This window comes from Tiliqua scincoides, chromosome 3, assembly GCF_035046505.1.
Source record: "Tiliqua scincoides isolate rTilSci1 chromosome 3, rTilSci1.hap2, whole genome shotgun sequence".
In the NCBI taxonomy this organism is placed as follows: domain Eukaryota; kingdom Metazoa; phylum Chordata; class Lepidosauria; order Squamata; family Scincidae; genus Tiliqua; species Tiliqua scincoides.
In genome coordinates this window covers 130,333,459-130,350,405 of record NC_089823.1, presented here as the reverse complement: position 1 = coordinate 130,350,405, position 16,947 = coordinate 130,333,459, and the positions used below count along the sequence as shown (strand labels likewise).

At 43.4% G+C, this 16,947-nt stretch overlaps 1 protein-coding gene across 3 annotated transcripts in view; it reads left to right on the top strand.

Annotated features, from left to right (window-relative positions):
* The window catches only part of ARHGAP22 (Rho GTPase activating protein 22), a 44,631-nt gene that overhangs the window by 9,173 nt on the left and 18,511 nt on the right, over window positions 1-16,947 (top strand). Inside the window, exons 1-2 of one of the 3 annotated variants that reach the window (XM_066620900.1) lie at window positions 3,340-3,391; window positions 10,087-10,215. The exons of 1 other annotated variant lie outside the window; for it this stretch is intronic. In XM_066620900.1, coding sequence (XP_066476997.1) covers window positions 3,340-3,391; window positions 10,087-10,215 — 181 coding nt within the window. Of the gene's footprint in view, window positions 1-3,339; window positions 3,392-10,086; window positions 10,216-16,947 lie in introns of those variants that run through there. One more of the 3 variants, XM_066620898.1, reaches the window with a different exon arrangement.

Sequence of the window (16,947 nt, the reverse complement as noted above, 5' to 3'; positions counted from 1 at the left end):
ATTCATTTTTGAAATTTTGCAATGTTGAGGTAGATGTAGGTGCAAATGTAAAAAAAATGCATTTAAGCAAAAGAAAATGTGTAATCTGAAAAATGTTGTTGTTGTTATTAATGATTAAGAATACTTATCCAACCCTTGTGTTCCCCTTTCCAAATGTCCCTGATATGCTTGGTTGGGAAATGAAAGAAGTGACTTCAGATTTCTTGGGAAACTTTCAACTTTAGAGCTCCTGGACCTTTACCATCTCAGAGATGACAAGCTGCACCTGCTGAAATTCCCTCCTCTACACAATTGTTAAAGGTCCAGGAGCCCTAAAGTCGAAAGGATGGTCATCCCTGAGCTAGATCCTGTGCATATCCACTTGAAAGTAAGCCCCATTGTGTTTAATACTTCTTACTCCCAGGTAAGCCAAATGTTTTTTTTCCAAATTTTTGAGAAGGAGGGGATATCTCAGAAACAGCTGAAATTGCTTCTTCTGTTTATGAAATTGAAATATACAAAACAAAGGGCTTTGGCTATTTTTGAGCTGTCCCCTCCCTTTCCTCAGAACTACTCATGCAGTTTGGAAGGATTCCTCCCTCTTCTGAAGCAAGAAGCTGCCAGACCTCAGTCATTCTGTGGGAGAACAGATGTAAACAGGGACATTAATTCTTTTCTTCCTGTAGCTGCTGGTCTTCTCTGAAACGCCACCTCTCTTAATTTAAAAACCACGATTGGTTATGGTGCTAAGCTGGACCTGGCTATTTCTAGGTCTGGAGCTGGCACCACTCCACAACAGTAACAATGATGGGAGAGTCTGGGGAAGTCCCAGGAAGAGCAGGCCCTTTGTTTTGTTAATTAAGCCAATGTGGACTTGAAGCAAGTGATCTGGAACTACAGAGAAAGGAATAATAGACATAGACAGGATCAGACTGTTAGGTAACAAGAGATTGAAGATCTCCAGACTTGCCCTCCAAGGATTTTTTAAATTTATTTTGGTAGTGCTTCAGTGACCCCCATGACATTCTAACTTTTCCTCTAGGTAGGATTTTGCAAAGGAAAGGAAGGTGTTCTGGCCAGACGGCCCAAGTTTGTCAACTTGCCAGCCTCCACTCAAAGTGGCTGTTTCTGCCAGTCTCATTGCTGGGCCACCCCCATTTCCTCCCATGCAAGCAGGAAGTTGTATTATACAATGGCAGACAGCAGGTGGTATTACTATGCCAAATCCAGGCACTGCTTCAAATGACTGCGGGCCCAATCCTATCCAACTTTCCAGCACCGGTGCAGCTACAATGCAGCCCCAGGGTAAGGGAATAAATGTTCCCATACCTTGAGGATGCCCTCCCATCACAGGATGCAGTGCATGCCCCATTGGCACAGCTACACTGGCACTAGAAAATTGGACAGAATTTGGCCCTGAACCAGCAACCACTTCCTCATCCCATCACTCTCAAGTGGCCCTGAGGCAGAGTTAGAATGAGGATAGTTGGCAGTGACCCCCTGTGGTTGGGTGGGCCCCCTCAGTTGCATGATCATGCAACTACTGGTGTTTGCTATGCACACAAGCACCTCAGGCCACCTTGCTGAGGGGATCCAACTTGCTTGGCTCTTTAGAGCAGTGGGCTTCTGCTTTTTCAGTCCAGGAATCTACCTTTAACCATAACCTACAAGAGAAGTCTGATTTTTTTTACTTTTTTAACCTTCTGTTTGTGGTTTTCAACTTCACTTTTTCTCCCACTCAGTTTCTCTCTTTCTCCTACTCCTCAACAAACAGCAGCAGCAGTGCTGCTGGTGCAACCCACCTGAGGTCAGAATATAACCCACCAGCTGAAGATGGATGCCAAAGAGCAGTCGAGTACCTGATTTGGTGTCTCCCTGCTCAAAACAGATACTGCCAGACCTTCCCAGTATATCTTGAGCAAAGCTGTAGTTGTTAGCACACAAGTGCATCTTGGAAGGCACTTTTGCCCATGCTTGTTGACATCTTGAGTAGTATAATTAATCTTCTTTGGCCTGAGCAAATGATGCTGAATGGATGCTCTCCAAAGGGAAAGTAAAACCTGTCATCCAGAACAGAAGCACCCTTTCATTCTTTGTTGCGGTCATGTTTCTTTGGAGTGGCTGTTGTTCTGGTCTTCGCTCCATTGTGAAGTTAGTGTGACCAAGGCAAGCTCTAAATCTGAGGCAAAAGGACAGTATCCTGAAGCAGATTGTAAGAATGAAACAGTGCAAGGGCAAAATTCACAGGAGGAATAGGAGGCGAGCTCAGACTGCAACTTTTACAGCACTTTTGCCTACCTTTTCACCAGTCGCAGCACTAGAGTTTGCATTGCCTGGTGGGGAGACCAGATCCCTATGATGTACCTCCTCCCACCACCCTGGGCAGTCGGTCCTGTTGATGTAAAATCACCCTGCCCCTGCTGATTTCCCCCCCCCCCAATAACTTCTAATAGAATAGAGATATTTCAGCATGGTTTGTTTCACTGTATTCTGCATGAAATTATGCAACAAATGATATATAACATAATGGTATTATTTGAAACTATCAAGATTTTAAATGAGATTTTAAATGAGATGGGGTGTCACCCCCCCACACCCCATGCGCATCACCCCGTTGCGGCCCACATCCACCTAGCAACACCACTGCTTTTCACAGATCTCTTAGCAAATGTGGGTGAACAACAGGCGGTCATGGCCTTTCTACGAGATCTGAGCGCCTTCACAATCGTCATAGAGATTTGACATTAATGGCTGAACTTAGTGGCAGATGGATGATTATTTTACCCAACATGTGCCCTTGAGGACTGGAAAATGAGTATTTTGTCAGCACAGTCTACATTCACTTTCTTTGGTATCTATTAGGCATTCCTTCCCTTTTTAATTTTTCCTCTAGGTAGAATCTTTCAAAAGGAAATTCTAAAAGCTACAGCATGTTATGCAGGAGATTCCAATACAGGCAAGACATGGTTAACAGATCCCTGAGTGTATTTCCATGAGCAGCTGCTTGTTTCTTTGCCAGTTCATCCAAGAACTCTGCTGCAGGCTCCACTTGCTAAGTGATCTTGATATTCTGCCTGTTCCTTCTATGAAAATGTGCACATTAGCCCAGAAAGGGATCTCCAGGTCACTGGGCACATTTTAATATAACTCAGTCCCTGGGCAGATGAGCAGAAAGATAGCAGCAGTAGCACGTGCAGTGCATTTTGACATCCACCTGAGATCCTTTCATCGCTATAGTTCCAAGAGCTGCTACATTGTAGTCATTTGCATGCTGGCTTGCTTTGGTCTCCCCATTTACTTGCAGCATTTTGCTCATCCAAAAGTTGGCTTGCTTGCAGCACAGACCTTGCTGTAGCAGCGATGCCATTTTTCACTGCCAAATTTCTTAAGAAAACCAAACGTCTCCAAAAGGGTAAGTCACAAGATTATTTTTTCATTGGGTTTGGTGGTTCGTGATTTATAGTTACATAATGAGGAAGTGGCTTATTTGCTCAAATATGCAGTGGGGGAAAGAGATTTCACCCTGTAGATTGATTAGTTACAAGATTTTATTATGCATACTATTTTAAAAAATTCTTCATTATAGCGTGCAGCAGTGCAGTCCAATGCATGTTTATTTGGAAGCCAGTCCCACTATGTTAGTGAGGCTTATTTCCTAGTACAGTATGTGTGTTTGTAGTATCCTAGTCGTGGTTGTCTCCTTCTGCATTTTTTATTTCTCAGAACAAAAAAATAAAGTCCCTTTGGACTGCAGCTTCTTTTCATGCGAACTGAATCATATGCTTTTCTCCTAAAAATTAGAGAAGTCAGGTTTTGTTGGTTTGCTTTTGTTTCTCACTTAGGAGAAAAGCAATGCCCTGCCATTCTGGCTGTGGTAATAAATAAAGGCACCCCTTTTCATGCGTATCTGCCTATAGACAGCGTAACCACAAAACATTTCACAGCATTCTGTCTTCAGGATGCACATCAATATACCAAGACTTTTTGTCTCTGTTTTATAAGCATTTTGAATTGTTTTCTCTGTGGTTTTCCCCCCGTTTTTATTGTCTAAGAATTAAATGGGTGTTTGAAAAAAATGGGTGTTTTTCTTTTTTTTTTAAGAACTGCAAAAATTAGCATCCCTATAATCTTGAGACTGTGAAAGTTGCATTTAAAATCTTGTTCTATGGATATATTGGATAATTATTTGCTTTCTGGGCAAGATACCAGCCCTGGGGGAAGAACAGGCAAGCATTGAGTTGAAACTACAGAGAAGTGGATTTAGGTTCTATATGAGGAAGAATTTTATAACTGTAAGAGCTGCTGTCTGGCACTGAAACAGGGTTCCTCCAGGGCTCTCACTCATTGGGGGTTTTGAAGCAGAGGCTTTGTTGGTCACCTGTTAGGGATGCTGTGGTTGCCTGTGCAAGGGGTTGGACTAGATTACCTCTAAGGCAGTGTTTCTCAAACTATGGATCTCAAGCCAGTTTCAGGTGGGTCCCCATTCATTTCAATATTTTATTTTTAATATATTAGACTTAATGCTACCATGGTATTTGACTGCCTTTGGGGAAATGTTACAGATCTGTTCATTTAACAGGCTATTGTGTATATGATAGTAAATGATACTTGCTTCTGGGTAGGATTGCAGCCTAGGATTGTTAAAAATTTTCCTGCTTAATGATGTCACTTCTGGTCATGACATCACTTCCGATGGGTCCTGACAGATTTTTATTCTAAAAAGTGGGTCCTGGTGCTAAAAGTGTGGGAACCACTGCTCTACAATCCTTTCCAATTCTAACATTTCATGAACTGCAAGGAATTATATATCATTAGAGGTGCTTGAAAACAGTGTTATGTACCTTATTCAGCGCATTGTGTTCAGTAGGCTGTAATCCTATCTTATTCACCAGAAACAAGTACATCTATCCTATCATCTCAGGTAGCTAAGGCTGTGAATCTGCTTATCCATGTCATCAGAATAAGACATAGGGCACAATCCTAACCAGCAATGCAGCTCTGAGGGAAAGGAACAAACATTCCCTTACTTTGAGGGGCCTCCGTGAGTGACACCCAACTGCAAGATGCAGCACATGTCCCATTGGCACCATCATGCCAGTGCTGGAAAGCACTGACATAAGGGGTTAGGATTGCGCCCATAGTTTATCAATAGCTACAGTTAGTAGAACAGGAATGCACATAAGAAAATAGCAGAGGCCGCCCTTTCACCCCTGAGCATAATCAACATTATTCATTTTATGTATGTATTGTACAGATGTACATCTTGCCCTTCAGTAGCAAGGGTTTCTAGTGTGACTAACAATAACAAAATCCAATAAAACAATAAAATTCATGTTATCCATTTGCAGCCTTAAACCAATATCAACAGGTGTTAAGAGCCCTGGTAAAATCTTTGCCTAGCATTAAAAGATATGAGTGATCATCAGGCAATTCTCCAGGTATCCAGGTTGCAAGCCATCTAGGGCTTTAAAGTAAGCATCAGCACTATTTTGATGAACTGCAGTCTCTCAGCAGACTTGAGACAGCCCCACGTGCCACACATTGTAATAGTGTGATCTGGTTATTTTGTATATATATTCATGGATATCGGGGATAACTTTATTCCCATTAATATCTTCAGGACCAATATCAGGGGTTGGTCAGCTTGTTCATGTCCCTCTGTGCGAACCCTTGAACCCTGCAAGGAAAGCTGCATTTGCAGCTTTTTATCTTTTTATTTGTCTGTGTGATTCATATTGTTCTTTTATTGTTCCTGTTCTTGTTAACTTGAATCAATTTTGCACGTATCTGATAAATGCTTGTTACCTTGACTGTCACGTTTGTTTGGCTCAGGGCCCGTGAGAGGGAGGTACAGAGGGTAAACTGTACCCAGCCCTGGGTCAAAAAGGGGGTCCCGAAGCCGAAAGACGGGGCCTGGAAATTTCCTAGGATCTTCCATTTTCCTATCTCACCAGGGCTCATGAGAGGTGCAGGGGGTATATTGTACCTGGGTCCAGGATCAAAAGGAAGGCCAGGGAGCCAAAAGAGGAGAGTCAGAAATTTCCTGGGATCTCAGAAATGGTTTGCATGTATTGAGTGAAGACTGGCATTCAGATTTTGCATAACCCTACATACCATAATTCACAGAAATTATGATCCAATGATGGTATGAAATTACAATCCAATGGAGTAGGTAAGAGGCCCTAACTTTGTATGCCAAAAGGGGCCCAAAAGAAACTCTGTACTCCTTGATCAAATTCCTCTTGGAGGCCCTGGTTTGGCTATTTGTGTGTAACAGCACTGGATAAGGATTTAAAGGTACAACCTTACAAGGCTGTTCTGTGCTTTACTGTGTCTCCCATTAATGAACTGGTTCTCCAACTATCACATCTGCATTGTGTGGTAATTTGTTGCCATCATTTTACTACTGCTTTTATCCGCAAGAGTTTAAATTGACTCAGTGAGCTGTCGCTTGCTTGACAGCTCCAACCCTGGAGCATCATCAGAGATAATTGGGATGTATGTGCCAGAGTAGTTGCTTGCACACACGATGAAATGTTCCGCTCACAGCAGCGACCAAATGGTTATCAGGGAGCTGCCATTAAACGCTACATTTGTTAGCTGACGTTTGAACCCATAGTTAATTAAAGGAGCTGGTGACTAAGCTTGACTTGGGTGCCTGAATTAGTGTCCATATCATTAATACCAACCGCTAGTCTCCATAGCATTAATACCAAAGCAACCCAAGCAATGATGAAAATGGCTTATCTTCACTTGAAACAGGGCTTGTTAAAGGACATTGTACTGCTCTAGACAGTACACTGTTCTCCCTATTTATCACATCAGTTTAGAGCAGCAGTTTTCAGCCCTTTTCATCTCATGGCACACTGACAAGGCGCTAAAATTGTCGAGGCACATCATCAGGTTTTTGAGAATTGACAAGGCACACCATGCTGCCAGTGGGGGGCTTACATCCCCCATTGGACCTACTAATAAATGACCTTCCTCCAAATTCCTGTGGCATACCTGTGGACCACTCGCGGCACACCAATGTGCCACGGCACAGTGGTTGAAAATGGCTGGTTTAGATATTATATTCACATAATGGTTAAATCCGAGATAGTGCCAGCAATGGCATCATTAGGGGGGTTGTGGGGTGTGTGGACCATACTGGGTGACACCGCCAGGGGATTGACACTGTTACTGACCAAAATTGTGAAAAACTTTGTATTTTTGAATAATACCATCATGTTATATATTATTTGACAGGTAATTTAACACAGAATGCAGTGAAAAAACCACACTGAAATCTGTATTATATCAAATGTTATTGCCAAATAACCAGAAAAGTAAAACACAACTGCCTTATGTAACAAAAAGTAGATTCCTTTAACTCAAAACAGACCAATGAAACTGACTGTTCTGAGAGCCAATGTTGTTAGGACATAGCTGGGGACCAATAAGGTGTTAGTACGAGTCAGCTCAGCTGTCATTTCCACGTATCAGAGCTAATACTAGAACTCTTATTCAGCTGTGTGACTGTCATCAACTTGGCCACGTTTTTTGTTGATTATGGATTTGTTGCGTGGCCTGAACTGTTAATATATTAAAATAAATAAAATAAAGCTAATGGGGGTTTTACGCCAACCCTAGTGATAGCAGTGCATGTGATAATGTAATTTATTCTGTATAGTCTGGTACAGGAGGAGGTCCATCATTGAGGTGACACAATGAGCTCTCACACCAAGGGACACAAACCCTAGTGGTGCCTCTGAGTGCCAGTCAGCTCTGTTTATCAGTCTGCCCTCTAGATATGGCAAACCACCAAAATGTCACCTACGTTACATTTGCCAAAAGATTTCAGAGTGTTGAGTGAATCTCTTCAGGGTCAAATACTGGCAACCTTCTTCCAAAGATAATTACTGCACTGCTTAGCTACCTCCCCACCTCAGCTTGCCCAGCTTACTTGCTTCCTCCTCCTTGTTCTGCTGCTGTTATGAAATAGCACAAGACAATAGAGTGGAACAAAGAAACTGGGGGAAATGGAACAAGGGTGGTGCTTCTCCCACTGCCCCACTCTGCTACTCTATTTCAAATCATAGAGTTGCATAGGGAGGGAAAAGAGCATGGGGGCTAGATGAGGTGACCACAAAGGTAGTGATGGGTGCAGGGTGCTGCCTAGGCCCATCAGCCTGCCTCAACCCTCCTACATACTCAGAAAAGCAGAGGGCAGTTTTGGGGGAGCCAGTGAGTGTTTACACATTAAAGTTCCCAAATGTATCTGTGTAGCCAGGTAAAATCAATGTTAGTCTGTGTCTGGGTCCAATTGTTCATATGTTCATTCAGTGCCAATGGTTGGCAACCTTCAGTCTCGAAAGACTATGGTATAAGCCTACAGCACCCGGTATTCCTAAGTGGTCTCCCACCCAAGTACTAACCAGGCCTGACCCTGCTTAGCTTGCAAGATCAGACAATATCGGGCATGTGCAGAGGAACAGTTGCTGCCAATATGATCTGAGATAGCACAAATTGCTGATCTGTAAAGTGAACCCAGTGCAGTAATTCAAATGGGAATGTGTACCCAGGTACAGAAAATCTCTTCCTAGTTTCAGCAGAGCATGTGAACAGCCCAAATTTCTGACTCTTGGGGGGGGGGGGGAGGGGAGGTTAGTATTTGCAACAACTGTAGGGGGAAAATGAACTTTAGAAATAAATGTAACTTCTAAACTTTTTTGTTGCTGTTGCAGGGTGCAGCAGCATCACTAGATCTCTCTTCACAGCTGCCTCTTACCTCCCCCCCCACACACACACACATTGGGATGCTTTATTTACTCGAAAGGGGGCAGAAATAGCAGCTGTTAAAAGAGCTACCTACTGTAGCAGCAACAAGAAAAAAGACTACAAAAACTATGATGTTAAGCTCTGCAAAGTCCTTTTGAAGAATTTCCTTCTGAGGAATTCCCCCCCCCCCAAAAAAAATTTGCAACCTACAAATGGGATCACAAATTATGGGCAGGGGAATTTTTGCTCACCCCAGACACAAATTCAGTTAGCAGCTTAAGGTCTCTATCGTCTGAAAGGAAGCATAAGCTGCTAGTTTATATTATGCCTATTGCTGAAGAGAGTCGTTGTAAGATACTTCTGTGTCCATAGTTGGTGGTCTCCAGAAGAAGGACTTCTTTGCATTAGTCTTTAGTGCTTAGTGGTAAAATGTCCTGATCAGTTGAATAGTGGTGGTAGTGTACTTATATTATTTATTTAAAGGATGTTTATACCGCTTTTCTAAATCTCAAAGCAGACCACCAGGGCAAACCAGCCCAATATCCTCTAAGCTCTGCCCATGTACTCCTGGTCAGAAAGGGAATCCTTTCTTACCTACAAATTCCTGTCTAAGGTGGAAGGGGAATTCATTTATTGCATCTAGGATACAATCTCCTCTTGGCAACAGATAGTTCACGTTTCTAGGATAGCAAGAGGAGGGCTATCCAGGTTCCCATACTGAACCTAGCAAACTAAGCGTCCTTGGCCATATTAAATTTACTTAACATGCCACATATCTAGGACAAAATATCTAGGATAAAATTATTATGAAAGGCCTTTGAGTCCATATAATCAGATCTCATGATTTTAGAATTGGAAGAAGAAAAGGGAACATATGCTCCCTTGCCTGGAGGTAAGCCTTCACTGCCTGAATGTGTCTACCCAGAGCTGTGCCAGTGATTTGGCTGGCACAAGTCTGAGTGGACCTGGCTGGAAAGGGGGATAGGACATTGGTTGTACTGCTCCAGTTGATACCACCCCCTTTCTGGCCTTAATGCCTCCTTGTCCTCTTCCCCACCCCCTGCTTTTGGAGCTTTTCCTGGGGCCACTGGTACATGGCCACAGCTGTTTGCCACTTGCAACAACCGCCCATTTGCACAGAATGGCATGTCATCTTTTGCAACTGCTGTAAAACATGCTGCAGCACCAATATGCAAGTTCTGGCAGCATAGTGTTCCCATAGGACTGGACCCTAACAGCCTTGCATTTGATATTTCTCAAATCACATTAAGCACTGTTTTTATACCAGGGTGGAGAGAAGGTAGCATTCTATACCTAGCTGGTAACTGAGATGTGTGTTCCTTCCAGGTGGTGCAGGGGACCGGGATAAGATGCCTGTCAACCATGAAGCCTTTCTACTCATGGCTAACTCACAGAATGACATGGAAGAATGGGTAAAAGCCATCCGGAGGGTAATTTGGGCACCATTTGGAGGAGGTATTACTTAAAACTCATGTACATAATCTAAATCTTTTCTCTGAAAGTCAAAAATATTCCTGTGATATTTGTGCTTACAGATTCACTTATTTACCAGAAAGCATGGAAATTGTAAGCCAAAGGTGGCCACCATAACTTCTGCACTGCATAAGCAGTACTAAGCACATTCTACAGTATCATGTAGTTTCAAAGAAACTTTTTCTGTGAAAGGGTTGAGTGCAATCACCAGTAACCTTCCAAGCTCAAGTTTCTTTAAACTCAGTGGGAGCTTTGCAAGACCATAGCTGTCAAGGAGGGCTCTGAACACAACCAGACCCTAATTGTTTTTTTCTCAGACAACATCAAGACATCTCACCTCAGGCAGCTAAGCTGGACCAGTTTGGATAGCAGTAGTTGCCATCCAGGAAACATTTTTTTTTTATCACAAGGAGGAATCATGTTGCTTCATCTTTCTTCCAAATTTTGTTCCCAATTTTCCCCAAGTCTGTAGGTCGTCAGATGCCTGTTTCTCACCCAGTTTGAGTCACATTTCCTTGAGAGGAAGGGCCAAGCTAGACATGCACACAAATGCATGCATGAGAGTTGTGATTCCAAACAGAAACACCTTTCATTCAAACACAGCTGTGGGGAGCAGGTCAGAATTGGAGCACACAGGGTGGTTCATTCTCTTCCTGCATGCCATTTTCATGTTGAAAATCCCCCCCCCCCCATGTAGTGCTTTGCTCTGAAAACAGCAGTTTGATAAAATCACCAATTTTGAAGCAAACGTCTGCTTCAGGAGATGATTTTCTGCATGAAAATGGGCACATGGGGAAAGAATGCACCTTCTCCTCCTCATCCACCCTGGTTCTAACCCAGCTCCCTCCCCAGCACAACTTATTTTGAATGAAAGAAGGCGCTTCTGTTTGGAAGCACACCTTGTGTACGCATTGAATGCATGTCTGTTTTGGCCTTTAATCTCATAGATTTCAATTAGATTAATTAATACACATAGGATGACAACCTTAAAATCAGATAAGTCTCATTCACCGCAGTCGGTTTGTAGGATCAAATCACCTGTTTTATCAGTCTATCTTTTGATCCTACCTGAAAATGAATAGTAGCAAAATTACCTCCGGATACTTGTTCTAACATGTTTTGATAGTTGTGTGTGTATGTGCATATCCTACGAAATTAAAGTAAGCTTTCTATCATATGTTTTTCACCAGTTTATTACATGGAGAAGAATCTTCTCTTTGTATTTTAATGGAATCATCTGTCCCACCATCCTTATCACTTTTCATCAGTATGCCCTGGTGCTTTGATACTATGTGTGAGGTTGAAAGCATCATTAGCCCTGATGGGCTTCGTTTTCTTTAGTGACTAGCAGCCAGATTGGGGTTCCCATAGGCCATTATCTCTGTGGGGAAAGTAGAGGGGGTGTTCCCCCTTATCATGGCCTTGGGTGGGTGGGCGGCAGTGGGGCCTTCCTGTGGTTATCTAGAAAAAAGCTTTCATTGGTGCCAAGAGGTCCTACCATTCCAGAAACTGCAGACCATTGGGGTACTTCCAAATTCCCCTTCTTTCCCCACCCCTTGCTAGCCTGACTGTGAGTTCTAGAGAACTTGGAGGCTTGCTGTTACTTAGCCCAGCTAAAGTATTGTTCTACTTTGGTTTGTCAGTCCTAGACCGACACAGCCACCAATGGTTTTATATGTTTTGGTAAATGTTGCAGTTACCTTCAATTAGCCGGAGAATACTGTAATTAGTGAAGATTTTTTTAATGGACGAAAATGATCTTCAGCCAGCTTACTAGAGGTGATGTGCCCTCCAACTAGTGACCATCCAATTTGGCTTCTATTAACTTGTGTCTGATGTAAATTTTATCTTATATTTTGTCAGTATAAAATATCAAGGAGAACTAAATGCACTGCTGGATGAGTTTTGATATGCGTTCTATAGCCACTCATGCAGCTGAACTGGCAAGGTGCTCTTCAGTGTAAATTCTGTTTGCTTGTTCACCTGTGCAAATAGTTGCAGTAATACATTCACCGTGCAATCCTATTCAGGTTTACTCAGAAGTAAGTCCCATTGTGTTCAAAGGGATTTGCTCCCTGAAAAGAGTGTATATGATTATAGTCTCATTTAGTTACAGTTGCTTGTGTGGATCTCCCCTGCATCTTAGGTTTGGAAGCTATATGAATAGCTAGCCAAATTTCTCCCAGTTCTCCCAGAATATGTGCTTGGTAGATCCTAATGTGTTTCATTCAGCCAGACTTCTTGTACTTAGTGAAGGATCTTCAATCTATAGTATTTCCTGTCCTACTGAGATCTCTCTGATAAGTGCTAAGGGCATTGGGCCTGCTGCTATCTCTGATCCCCCAAGACCTCAGAGACACTTTCAGGTGATTTGTCTTTCCTTTGATCAGGACTACTCACACATAGTTGGCAGTAAACTGATATCTAGCAGGAAGTGCCACTCAGGAAGCCTAGATGTTTGTCTCTGTAAAGGGCAGAGAGCATGGCATGAAGCAAACAGCAATTGCTTCTATGTGCTGGCAGCTATCCGGAATGGATCTGATAAGCAATTAGAACCTGAGTATCTTACATAGCCCATGGGGTAGGCCTTTGTTAAAACTTGCGACCTAGACTGAGTTGCTGTTTACCTTGGCTGCAGTTGGGAGGAGTATGAAGAGTGGGCAAGACCCTACCTGCCTGCCTCCCTTGTTGTTGCGGTGGGAGCTGGCGAGCTCCACACTTTCATTGGATATTTCAAATGCTTTCAGCACAAGTCATAATTAATGCCGAGCAAGTTGTGGGGTTGAGGCCAGATGTGCTGCTGTGATTATCTGCCGCGAGGGGAGTGCTGGGCTCTGTGCTTCGGCAGAGGCCTTGTGGACAACAGACGGTGCTCAGGCTCAGAATGTGTCTGATGCCTGGAGTCAGGACCTTCCTCCTCTGTCGCTCCTGCTCTGTCACGTTGCCAAGCTTCTGCTGGAGGCTGAGTGCCTGCTATGTGCCTGGCTGCTGTGCCGCAACCAGAGGTAAGAATTGGGGAGGACTTACCAGACAGCTTCAGTCATTTCCCGGAGAACAAATGATTGCACGATCAGGTACAAGCTTAGAACTTCAGCCTTCCCAGGGATGAAAGATGGGCGCTGAAAAAGCTTGCCTTGGCTTGTGTGACTGAAAACTCTTGTCCTGGAGGTTTTGGGGTCTCTTTTGTGCAACTCAAGATCAGAAATGAAAGATCGCCATGGGGCAAGGGGAGGTATAGGAATTGCCTCTTCTTTCACAGATTCTGCCGTTGACTGTGGGTGAATTTTATAGTCTCCCCAAGCCTGATTAATCAAATTGATTTTACTAATCTATTTGCTGTCCTACCACCAGTGTAGGCCTTATTCCATCAGATTGTAAGGTTGAGAGTGTCAATACTGTCTGTGTGTATATGTTACCAGCATTATAACTAAGGTATTGTATAGAATGCCTAGGTATTCTATAGCATGCTTCAAACTTGAAGACAATGTATAAAATAAAATCATCTGCACCCATTTCCTAGGTATTCTGTAGGTTACCGAGTTCATTACCAGCATAGTATGAAACTAAGGTATTGTATAGAATACTTTGCCAAAAGCATGGTAGATATTCTATATAGAATACCTAGGCATTGTATTAAAATCCCAAGGTAAAGTATATAAAGTCATGATGAAATAAGCATATATCATACTGTGCCCCCAAGATGCTAGGAATTGTATAGAATATCTAGATATTCTGTTAGTAGTTGGCAACCTTCAGTCTCGAAAGACTATGGTATCGCGCTCTGAAAGGTGGTTCTGGAACAGCGTCTAGTGTGGCTGAAAAGGCCGATTCGGGAGTGAGAACTTCTATTCTCACTTTAACAGAGAACTTCTGTTAAAGTCCTTAAGTAAAGTATATAAAGTCAGAATAAAATAGGCTTATTTCATACTTCACCAAAACAAGGTAGGCATTCTATTACAATGCTGAGGCATTGTGTACAACACCCTAGTTTCACACAATGTGGATAACTAGAGGTGCTTGTTTCCAGTGAGTAAGGATCCTTGTGTGATTGTGTTTCTATGTCTTCACTAGTCTTCACTAGTACAGCTGTGCTTGACTGTAACCTGCAACACACTTATTAAAGTGGCCACATGTAAACACGAGCACATGAGCGAAAGAGAGAGATGAGAGCCTGTTCCCTGCTTTTGTGTATAGAGATTTTGGGGTTGTGATAGATAGCTCAGTGAAAATATCTGAGCAGCTGTATGTGTGGCAGCTGTAAAAAAATTAAAAAGGTGAATCCATACTAAAGGTCCTTAAAAAAAGAATTGAAAATAAAACTGTTGATAAAAATGCTTTTATTCACATCTTTGGTGCAGGCAGTCACGTTTTAAATATACTGTGTACAGTGCTGGTCACCATATCTCAAAAAGTATATTGAAGAGCAGGAATAATGCAGAAGAAGACTACCAAAACGATCAGAAAGGCTTGATATTTCAAGAATTAGAATTCTGGAGGCTCAGGGTGACACCCTTCTGACTGACTGGCTACTCCAAAGGGGAGCAAGCTAGAGTCCGCCCCGTGAATATCCCCTTGGCATAGCCAGGTAGATAATGGGCTAGCCCAGTAGACACATTAATAGGTGAATTTACAGAGGAGCTCATGGTATTGAAACCAGGCCCTTTGTTTCACTTAGGCTAAGGCCAGACACTTCTGTGGTCAAGTCAAAATGGAAATTTTCCCCAAGCTGACTCATCCAAGTCAGCAACCACATTGCTCAAACCTTTCTATTCAGGTGAAGGGTCCCCATTTATCACAGCTGCCCGGAGGCAAACTGCAGGGCCACTGTAGGAAATAGGATGCTGGACTGGGTAGTTCTTTAGCCTGATCTAGCAGGGCTGGTTCATTTGTCAAGTTAACAGGCTTCATAAGTGCATGCATAGGAGAATTTGCCTCAACCAAAAGCATGCTTTGATGAAAGGAGGAATGGGTTGTCCTGAGTTCTGTAGGCTCCCCCATGTGTAGCAAGGCAGATTGTAGTTGACTTTGTTTCCGTGAATGCACATACATTGTCTCCAAGGTCCATCTCATTTGTTCTTCAGATACTATTGCACATGCCCTGAAGCCCAAGAATCTTGTAGTGTCTTTATATGGAAAAGGTAACGTGAATCAGAAAAGATCTTGAAGGGACTGCTTTCTACCACCTGGGCAGATTAGACCCAATGAAAGTATTTTACCTTTTCAAGATGTTCACTTCTTGTCTCTAAGGCTAGGATTGCATCAAGGAATTGTGAAGTGCTCCAAATGCTTCACAACCGCAATGTGTTCAGACTGTCTTCTGCTAGCTAGCACTTCGTAAATAGCTAATAGTACTTGGAGACAAAAACCTCTCTCCCCATCCACCAGCCAGAGTCATTTCCGGCTTGGCTTCTCTGCTTGTTTAAATGAGAGGCCATTTGTTTAGACACCCCTTCTCCAGCTGTGTTAGCTTGGAAGCCTGCAACCTGTTGGATCTCACAGAGGGTAGGGATGACAGCTCAGCAAGGCATTTTTATTGCCTCTTTAAATTAAACACCTGGTTCTGTAATGCAGGAAGGTCAAGCAAAAGAGTTGACTGTTTGCAGGGATGGGAACTCGAGTCAGGGGACTTGAGTCTGAGTCACAAAAAAAGTGTTTTTCGCTGACTCATGTACGCTCAAGTAAGGCGTGTCACCAACTTGGGTGCTAACTCAGGTTTGAGCCACTGACTCGGAAATGAGTCTCCACATGTGCAGACTCGAGTCTGTGTCTGGGTGTGCTTGATTACTTTTTTCAGTGAGTGAAACACCTGATGGGTCCATAATTCAGACTGGGTGAGCAGCAGCAGGAAAGTTCCACCCAGGAGGCAAGGAGGGGTTAATATTTTGCATCAAGCAAGAGGCAGGGAGGGAGGCAGGAGCAGGATCTCTTGTCTGTCTCTGATGGAACTGGTGATGGTTGGACGAAGGATGGGTCATCTTTTTTTCTCTCTCTGGATAAGGGAGGGCAGAAAGAGGGGCCCAAGGGAGTTCTTGCTTTAGGATTGACTGGAGGGGGGGAAAGGAGACGGGGAAGCCAGGAAGCAGTTCCTCACAGCTCTGGCCATTTTTACCTGGGAGGAAAACGCTGCCTCACTGAATGACAGACAATTGGACTACTTCTGAGTAGAGCTGCAAGGGATTGGGTCGTACTCTTACTGTAAGCCTCCCAGCTGCTGCCACCCGACCCTTCTCTCGTTTGCCATTTCTGACCCCTCACGTTGTCCATCCCGTCCCCCCCACCTTGCCGAGCTTGGACCTCTCCCAGTCAATTTTGATCTGTGCCGTGGCATGCCTGATCCTGGCGTGACTGCCCCAAATGACACTGACTCGAGTCAAAATGCCTCGGGAATTTTGGGGGTGGGGGCAAGTCAGCAAAGGACACCCATTAAGACTCATGCACCAGTCGAGTTGCAGGGGGCAGAGACTTGTGACTCAAGTCTTGCCGCGGTCCCAACTTCCTATCCCTGACTGTTGGATAATAAGCCACGTTGCATCAGACTTTTCCATGCTCAATGTTTGAGCTCTTGGATATGCAGTGCAATCGTCCTGACCTTCTAGGGCTGCCATATTTGCTTTATGGTGATCTGCACTGTTGGTGAAATGCATGGTGAAATGTTGGTAAAATGTATGCATAGGGAAGTATGCATATGCATATGCTCTCAAGGAAGCAGAGCAG